Genomic DNA, 9,861 nt, shown 5'->3' with positions numbered 1-9,861 from the left:
AACACCAAGAACCAGTGGTGGCACCTAAAATATGGCACATCCCACTGAGAGATGTGTGATCCCTGTTTGAAAGGGTTCCAGGAGGAGCAGCTAGAGCTAGATCAAGAGGGAAGACGGTGAGACATCCTCAGGCCCTGAGTGTGGATGCACCAATACTAGCTGTGAGGGAAAAGAGGGGTCCAGACCTAGTGGCTGGGAAGCTTTCCTTATTTAAAACATCAATTTTTGAGTGTCAAAAGGAAACAGCGCCTCTCACCAATGCTTATAAAGCATCTCTGGGTGGGTAAGAAGTCCTGTGGCTGGATTTCACCTTGGCATGGAAAACGCAAACCCAGATGGCCTTAAACTCCTTAACTTAAAGATGGAAGTCACTGTTGAACAAATCCATCCATGATAGACTTTGTTCCAGAGATGGTGACTCCCGTGCAAAGTGTTCATGGGGTGACCTTTGCACTTAGCTCTTAAGTACGAATAAAAGCTTGGGGTTCTTCCTGGAGGACAAAGCCTCTCGCACAAGGATGGGGCATTGTATCTGGTGTGAGTGGATCATCAGGGGCTCTCCTCTAGGGTGCAGGGTCAGAGCCACACTGTGCCCTCACAGCTCCCACTGTGACTGACAGATGTGAGAGTATGTGGTTCATAGGTTGGTGGAATTAGAGTATTTTCTAATATTCTTTTACAAAATAATGAGTTCTTTACCAAAAACGATGTACTTTCATTAGAAAACAATGGCATCTTTGACATTTCACATCACTTCATTTCTACTCTGAAAATTCTGGAATCACAAGACTTTCATGTGACTTCTGTGGGGGAAAGAAGCAACATTATTTTGTTTCTTTCTGTGGTTTGTTTTCAGTCCATGAAATGATCTGCTAATATCTGTCCTGTTGACACTCAGGCACAGCTCCTTTTTCCACATTTTAGCAGTTACCTGATGAATTTAAGCCTCCTAATATCACTGTGTAGGGAAGACTGTGCTGTGGATGTGCAGAACTGAGAGGCCCACAACACATGGGATGGAGAGACAGCCGGACACATTCAAACTGCACATACATGATTCCTTTCATGCTTTTTTGTTGTTTGCTTTTTTATGTTGATTTTGTCCTCCTAATTTCCCACTCTAGTAAAACAACTCTCCTAAATATTGTGAATGCTTAGAATAATAGACCTCTTACTTCTTCTTTTGGAAAGACTATGGACTGTTTCTTAAAATAAGGAAGGACTCCTTCAATTTTCAATGTACAGAAGTAACCATGGGTCTGAAAATTTCAGGAGACATCTATACTAACGTCATCATCTCCCAAAACATCCTTGTCTTGGGAAGACCATAGTTCAGAGGTGTCAAGTTCAACATTTCTAAATTGGGAAATAAACCATGAATCTTCCCATGTGACATATGGCATTGGAAGACAAACATCATTCACCTTTGCCTACATATGACTTAGCCATCAAGTTAAAGCCCTTAACAATTCCCCCCCTTATTGCATCAGTTACCTTTTTGGGAGTAATAGGAAAGGCACATGTACATTGACTTCAAAAGTAATATTATACATGGAACTGAAAATAAAACATTCACTCTAAGGTAGTCCTTATTAAAGAGGGCACCTGAAAGAGAGGACAGAAGTGACATATGAAGTGACATCTAAAAGCTCATTTGCCTCACTTACCACTGTGCTCCTATAATCAACCCTGATTTCTCCACAGAGAAATCTCACCTAAGGGTGCCTTTGTTGCACACAGGACACATCCTTCTACAATGACTCCAAGGAGTGAGCAATGAACAAATAACCAGGAAACCTGTGTTTTAGATCCACATTTTACTTACTCCTGGTTCTACTGATGTCCGTCAACATCTAATTATCAATAACCAAAATAATTCCCCTTTGTTGAATTTTCAGGAATTTTTAAATAGTAGTACTCATGCTGAATATTGCATGACAGTAGGCAAAGGTTTTTGCTGCTGCTAATTATTTAAGATTCACAAAAACCTTGAAGTATGATTATATTCATTTCTAAGATGTAAAAACACTGTAGATCAGAAAGATCAATGACATCCTTTAAGTTACTGAGCTAGAATTCTGTTAAACTTACACATCAATATTGTGAAGGTCTAATGAAATAATAAACATTAAAAGACTTTAAAGCTGCAGTATATGTTTCAATTGTGAATTGTCATTGTTCTTGTAATATTTTTTTTCTAAATCCTTCTTCTTAGCATCTGACAATATCTGTATCATCAAAACCCAAAACAATGATAAAGGGTCACATTCAAAGGGTGTTTGGGAATGTAGTAAGCTACTTAACATTAACTATCCCATTATTGGATAATAGTTAATACTTAACATTAACTATTCTCTTTATGTTTCGCTGACAACCAAACCTTAAAGATGGAGCACTCACTTGCTAGGATGATACTTGTTAATTTCTCTTCCCCTATTACAGGGTTGGAAACAGCACATAATGCTCTCTGACAGGTTTCTGAGGAGAAGAGTCATCTTCATGTGGAACAATCTGGCTCCATCCTGGGAGTATGATTTTGATGAATATGGAACGACCTCTCCCCTGCTGTTTCTCCACTCCATTTGGGGCTGTGGAAACCACCCTCCTGAGTTACACTCCACCACGAGTCCATCACTAACAGGAACCTGGACATGAATCTGTGTCTCCAAGCCAAGTTCTGATGGAAATGAGAAAGAACCATCAAGACAGTGATTGTATTGGGGTTGGATTGGCAAGTGGAAAGGAAAAAAAATCTTAATCATGCGATCTGAAATTTGAAATTCATGAATTAAATCCATATTTAATTTATAAGTTAGACCAATTGGTAACTCTGTATGGGAAGCCTTTCTCGCAAGTGATTTGAGTTATCTCCCTGGTTGGGTGAGAGACGCTCAGGCAAGCTTTGTCAGAGCCTTCCCCACCCTGTCTCAGGTGCGAGGGCTTGTCTATGTGGTGGTGTGCCTGACCACTGACCTGAAGACCAATCACTGATCCTGACCTTGGAATGCTGCCCCCCTCGACCTTCATTGGATGAAATTTTCCACTGAATTTTTGTTCCCCAATAAAAGCTCACTCCCTGGCATGTTCTCTCTCTCGCTGGCCTCTCTTGTTAACCTCACTACCTCATTAGGTGGCTGGAGGCAGGAGCTAGGAGGAGCTGTCACTGAGCTTGGCAAATAAGGTAACTAGAGTCATGTCTCTTTAATTTTAAACTCACTAGTTGATTTTTATGCTTTCAAACCTCTATTATGAAGCTAGCATGCTGGTCACATGGCTGAACTCTGTAATGACTATTTACTGAAGAGTGTATTTTTGCAGTAGCTATGAGTACTTATAATACCTAAATTTTTTTTAGAATATGAAAAAATAAGAAGCATTGAGATAATTTTCCTCATATTTCAACTTATTATGTCAAAACAGCTTTGTTAAACAATGTTCCACAAGCACACTGACCTGCCACATGTAGGTTCATGCCAGCTGCATCACTGAAGTCAGTGCCTTTAAATGAACACCTGTATCGTCCATTATCAGAAATGCTGACACTATGAATTTTGAGGGTCACTTTACCCTCCCCCATGGCCTCTTTCACAAACTCTGTGTGATTTACATATTCAGGGGCAACTTCTCCATTTACTTCATGACTGCCTCTGTATAAATGAACAAGCCTGAAATTGTCACCCCTGAACCAGCGCACCTCCATGTGCTCTGCGCTTGTTGTGGGGACAACTGGCAGCTGAGAGCAGCCTGTCCTCCTATTCTAGCCACCAAGTGCCCCTTGGGAACAGTCACCATCAGTTTCTCTGTGCAAGAAGAAAGAAAACCAAAATAAGTCATAAATCAGTAACAACCCTGTTGCTAGATACTACAAAATTCTTCCCAGCAGACCTAAGCTGATCTAAATGTCCATCTCTAATTACATTCTCTTCAACTTAAACCAATATTTTATTGTTTGGTAAACCCAATGCTACTTCACTAGACTTTCAAAAGTATATTCTTTTGGAAGATTCTGGGACATGGTGGAATAGGAAGCAACAGCAAACTGACTCCCCACCCCAATAATTGTATGGGCAGCATCTATCTTGTATAACTATTTGGAAACTCTGAAGCCTATTTGTCTCACAACTTCCAGGAAAAGGCTTGGGTGGTAAATTATGATTGATTTCAGTAAAATTCAACTTTTATCACAGTCCAGCTATCTGCCCCTATCCTCAGTCCCTTGGTAGTCAGTTGTTCATGTGTTTCTAAAGCAGTCTGAACATAACTTGTGGGAGTCAAGTGGGCAAAAAAAAAACTTTATCTTCCAAGCACTGGGGTGTCTGTGCTATAATCTGATTACTGCCTCTGATCACAGAAGTGCAGACAATGAAGTAGTTGGTCATCATGATTTTCCATCTGGTTGCAAGGCCCCTCTTTTTCCAACCAAGGTGACATCCAGGGTATTTAAAAGCCTCTTTTCTCTTCATTTTTCTCTTTTTGTGGGGGGGGTGGGGGGTGTTGGTACCAGACAGTCAAGACTGGGACATTCAAAAGCAATTGGGAAGAATTATACAGTGTAGGCACATGCCTAAAGAAAGGCACAGACTCATAAAAGACCCAAGGAAACCTTAAGCTTATACTTTAGGGTGAACCTTATCACAAAAATAATTTATAAGAAGCAAAAAGCCCAAAGCATTAAACAAATATGGTTCAAAAACATGCAATTCCTTGAGGAAAGACAAAAGTGTTGAAGAAAAGGCCCACAATAAGATTTACCTAGAACCTTTAAACAAATTGCTAGAGTTTGAATATATGCTAATGTATGAGTATTAGAAACTTTGGGGAGAGCAAATATAAGTGTTCTTTTGCAGTTCCTTACTTCAGGAACTCAGCTACGAAAATTCTGAACAACTTTCTCCTGTTACTGATTGAAGGAAAACAACAGGAACCACCATTTAAAATCCACACTATATATTCATCTTCCCTACAAAATGGAAAGCTTACTATGGCAGGGAAGATCAACAAAAATGTAGCCTCTGGGCACTTGTGTAAAACCACTGAAACTGGTGGAGAGGAACAGGGATAAAACCTTCTAGTTTTGAATGATGTTTTAAAACATTTAATTTGTTATAACAAAATGCCTGATGTTGGGCTATTTGTAAAAAAAAAAAAAGTAGAACTGTTTATCTAACAGGTCTGTAGGTCCAAGAACATGGCACCAGCATCTTTTCAGCTCCATGGAGAAACTTATGGTCGAAAGCATCACATGGTGGGAATCTGTGCAAAAGACAGATGTTTCCCCAAGAAGGAAACTAGTTAAATGAAAGAAGGACACATTCTCAAATTTAAAAAGAAGAGAGGTTTTCTTTTCCTTACCAGTTTATTAATATGTAAGAAATATTTAATGTTTGAACAGAATAACCTATAGAGATGAGGAAAGTACATCTACACCAAAAAAAAAAAAAAAAGGAAAAAGAAAAAGAAAATGAAGAGCATCTTTAGCAGAATAAATTAAGATAAAATCTGGATTGCTTCTTGTTTTAACTGCTCCAAAATATAACTAATTGGCTAATGCAAAGATAGTAAAAATATGGATATAGCTTATGTGAAAGCAATCTAATTGAGGATTAAAGGCACAAGGGATAGAGAAAAATTAGGAATATATTATTACCAGTTTCATAACTAGATACAAAATATTAAAGTACTATGTGAAGATGGATTCAGATAATTCAAAATGTGTATTCTAAACTGTAGGACAAAAACCACTGAAATACTTTTTTGGGGGGAGGGGCTCAGGAGATTGAATTTAGGGGCACTCAACCACTGAGCCACATCCCCAGCTCAATTTTTATTTTTTTATATTTAGAGACAGGATCTCGCTGAGTTGCACAGCACCTTGCTTTGCTAAGGCTGGCTTTGAAATCTCAATCCTCCTGTTTTAAAAGGTAAAAACTAAATCAGTAAAGAAAATAAAGTGAAATATTAAAATTTCTCAATTAAATCCCATAAAGGGTGAAATGCAAACTAAAGAAACAAATAAAAAATGCACAAATATAAACAGGGATCAGGGTGGGTTTCAATCCAACTCTGTCAACAAACATTTAAAATTGAAATGGTCTAAAAAGACAAGTTAAAAGTACAGGTTATCAAATTGAATAAAGCAAGACCAATTTGATGCTAGCTACCAGAAAACTAATTAAATATAAAGGCAAAGAGGGATTAAAATAAAAAAACTGAGGAACATACGCCATGAAAACTCTAAAGAAAAAGAAAACTGGAGTCCTTATATTAGTTCCAGATGAAATCGTTTTGGGATCAGGAAAGATGATTAGAGACAGGCACATCACATAATGATAATGGGGCTAGTAGTCCAAGAACAATCATAAATGCATATGTGCAAGACAGAGAGCTTCAACAATATGTAAAGTAAGTAATGATAGATCCAAAAGGGGAACTAGTTATATTGACAATCAGTACTGATGACTTTAACACTCTATTTTGGTAACTGATAGAACAAATAGGCAGAATATCAATACGGAAGCAGGTGATGTATATCAATTAAATTAACCAAATTGAAAGATGTGGAATACACTCCAACCCGTATAATGTATTCCACATTCTTCACAAGCATATATAAAATGTAAACCAAGGTGGATTAATTCTAAACTATAAAACAAAACAATCCTTAAATCATTTCAAATATTTGAAATTATTAAAAGTATGGTCTGAAACCATATGGTGCTCAGCTAGAAATCAGCAGTAGAAAGATATCTGGATAATCCCCCAATATTTGGAATTACACAGCATATGTCCTAAAGACAGAACAAAATAATTATAAAAAATTAAGAAGAATTAATAAAGTTGACAATAGGAAAGCAATAGAAAAAATGAAATGAAATTCTCTCTTAAAGAGCAGTTAAAATTGATTAGCCTCAAGCCATGCTAAGCAAATTATATGATACAAATCAACTATTTCAGAAATGAAAGAGAGGATATCATCACTAATTCCACAGAAACTAAGTAGAAAATAATGGGAAATGATAAACAACTCTATGAATATAAGATAGGCAACTTATGAATTGAACCAATTGTTTTCATGAATAAACTACCAAATCTCCATCAAGAAGAAACAGACATCCTGAGCAGCCCTACATGTATTGAGGAAATTTGTAGCTGATAATGTGAGAAAAAAAAGTCTCCAGGCCCAGAGTAGTTATACACATGGACTGAAAAAAAAATTGTAGATTAAATAAAACTAACTCTACAGAATATTTGCAGGATAAATGAAATATAGGGAAGATTTCACAGACCACTTTATAAAAGATCTAAATTACCCTGATATTAACACACAATGATAATTTAAAAGAAAAATAAGGCAACAGAGTGATATCCCAAATGAAGATAGATGTAAAAACTAAACATCGCCAAAATAACTCTAGAAATATATCAAAATAATACTATATTGTGAAAAAGTGAATTCAGGCTGTTTGAAAATCAAATTAAATATAATTCATGATAACATAATAACAGATAATCAGCTCAATACGAACAGTAAAGGCATTCAACAAATTTAGTATCTATTTATGATCAAATCTCAGCAAACTAGAAACACAGGAAAATTTCTTTAACCTCATAGAGGCAATAGGCAAACACACACACACACACACACACACACACACTCACACACACACTCCTAACATATTTTTAAACATGAGTAATTGAAAACTTGTTCCCTTGATGGATGAAGAGAGAACATCCTATCCCATTTCGCCAAAGCAACATTTTCTTGAAAGTACTAGCCAGTGCAAAATGACACAGACCAGAAAGGGAGAAAGAGAGCCATCTCTCTCCACATATGACATGGTTGTCAATGTAGAACATCCCAGTGTGCTGAGAGCCACAGCTGAGTCGGAATGGCCCCTGGCCATTTTGCCAATATTATTGGTTGAGAGGCGAGCCATTAAGATGATGCTGGATTGATTCAATTGTATATTAGACCTTTACTGTCCGCCTCGGCCTGCTACTTTGGAGTTCTCCGGGGATTCCTGGAGAGTTCACATTGGTTGGGGAAGTGCTGGAGGAGGGATTTCCGGTTGGTGGTTCCTGGAGGAGCCGTGTGGCATGCGGGAGAGTTCCTGGGGAGCATGTGTGGAGTGTGCTGGTGGAGTTCAGAAATAAAGTTTGTTCCTGCTTGAGTGGCTCGTGATTTGTGCCCAGCCAGACTGCGGCGCTGGTGTACATACATAAAAATAAAAAATAAATCTCTTAGAATTAATTAGTTAGCTACCAAGGTTGAAATTTATAGGTCAATATTCAAAAGCCAATTGTGGTTCTCTATATAAGCCATGACCATCTGGAGTTTGAAATTTTTTAAATGCTATTTATAATGGTATCAAAAATGAAGCAATGAGATAAAAATTTAACAAAATATATGCAAGTTCTATATGCTGAAAACTACAAAACTGTTAGAAAAGAAAATAAAGCCTAAGTTGGAGAGCTAAACCATGTTCCCAGTTGCTATGATGTGAATGTGGTCTCTCGAATTCTTGAAATTTAATTTCTATTGTGACAATGTTAAGAGGGACCTTAAAAATGTGATTAGACCTTGAGGGCTCTACTGTCATGAATTCAGGCCATTATTATTGGAGTGGGTTTATTATCATGGGAGTGAATTTCTTATAAAAGGACAAAATTGGCCTGTTTTGGCCTCTCTCTCTGCCTTCTGCCATGGGATGACACCACACAAGCTCTTGACAGACATTGATCTTGGACTTTACAGCTTCCAGTAACAAATTTTGCTTATAAATTACCCAAACAAACAGTCTTGGTAATTTATAAACAAATTACCTAGACTGTTTAATTTGTTACAGCAGCACAGGATGGTCGAAGATCACAGAACAGTTTTTGGTCAATATCAAGTTTATTTAAAAATCTGTATGTGAATACAAGACTAGAAAGGCCATAAAAATTCTGAAAAAGCAGAATGAAGTTGGAGGAAATCTAAAACCCAATTTCAAGACTTACATTAATCAAGATAATATGGAATTGGCAGAAGAATAGATAAATACCTAAATGGAACAGAATAAGAACAGAGAAATGGATCCACATGGACCAAGATAACTTATTTTTGTTTAGTGCAGCAGGAATTCAATGGGAAGAGGACTATCTTTTGAAAATCTGATACTGGAAAAATTTAAGCATTCATATGCAAAAAATAATAATATAAGTTTTGCAACTTATAACAAAAAACATCTCAAAGTGAATCATAGATTATATAGATATTTTATAGATATCTATAAAATTTCAGGATGAAAACAAGAAAATCATCATAACCTTATAAGGTAAAAAGTTCTTAGACATTAACACTAAAAGAATAATCCATAACATTTTGAAAAAAAATGGATCTCATAAATTATTCATTGTTTATTTGAAATCCAAATTTAACTGGGCATCCTATATTTTGTCTAGTAACTGTGTTAAAGTCAGAAACACGTGAGTTGGTTCACAGGGTCTGTAAGTCAAATAAACCCATTAACACACACAACCACCAAAGTGTTTCAAACAATACACATCTTAAAGGGAAATGTAGGGCTTTATTTAAATCATAACCATGTGTGCTAGAAAAATGAGTCAAGATTTGAAGAAAGAAATTTCTATGATCCTGGACACTAACAAAATCTCTCTACTAATGAATAAAAATGATAGGCTATTTGGCACTTATACAGCCAAAATAAAACATATTTTTTAAAATGGTGCTTTGTATATTATTACTTTACATACCTGACAAATACAACAAATATCAGCAATACTTCCCCATTAGAGGATTCACATGGGTGTAGGTAAGTTTGCATATCATAGAAAAGCAGGTTAAGTTTTCTAAAGAGA

General features: G+C 36.6%; 1 protein-coding gene across 1 annotated transcript; it reads right to left on the bottom strand.

Annotated features, from left to right (window-relative positions):
- Positions 1 to 1,376: 1,376 nt before the first annotated feature.
- Positions 1,377 to 4,379, bottom strand: LOC107141459 (selection and upkeep of intraepithelial T-cells protein 7-like). The gene is given in 6 exon segments (XM_048782691.1): positions 1,377 to 1,605; positions 2,401 to 2,450; positions 2,452 to 2,677; positions 3,454 to 3,726; positions 3,729 to 3,800; positions 4,337 to 4,379. Coding segments are annotated over 6 exon segments (783 nt in total). The 3' UTR covers positions 1,377 to 1,486.
- Positions 4,380 to 9,861: the final 5,482 nt, after the last annotated feature.

This window comes from Marmota marmota, unplaced genomic scaffold (genome assembly GCF_001458135.2).
Source record: "Marmota marmota marmota unplaced genomic scaffold, marMar, whole genome shotgun sequence".
Classification (NCBI taxonomy): Eukaryota; Metazoa; Chordata; class Mammalia; order Rodentia; family Sciuridae; genus Marmota; species Marmota marmota.
This window is presented reverse-complemented; position numbering and strand designations above follow the sequence as displayed.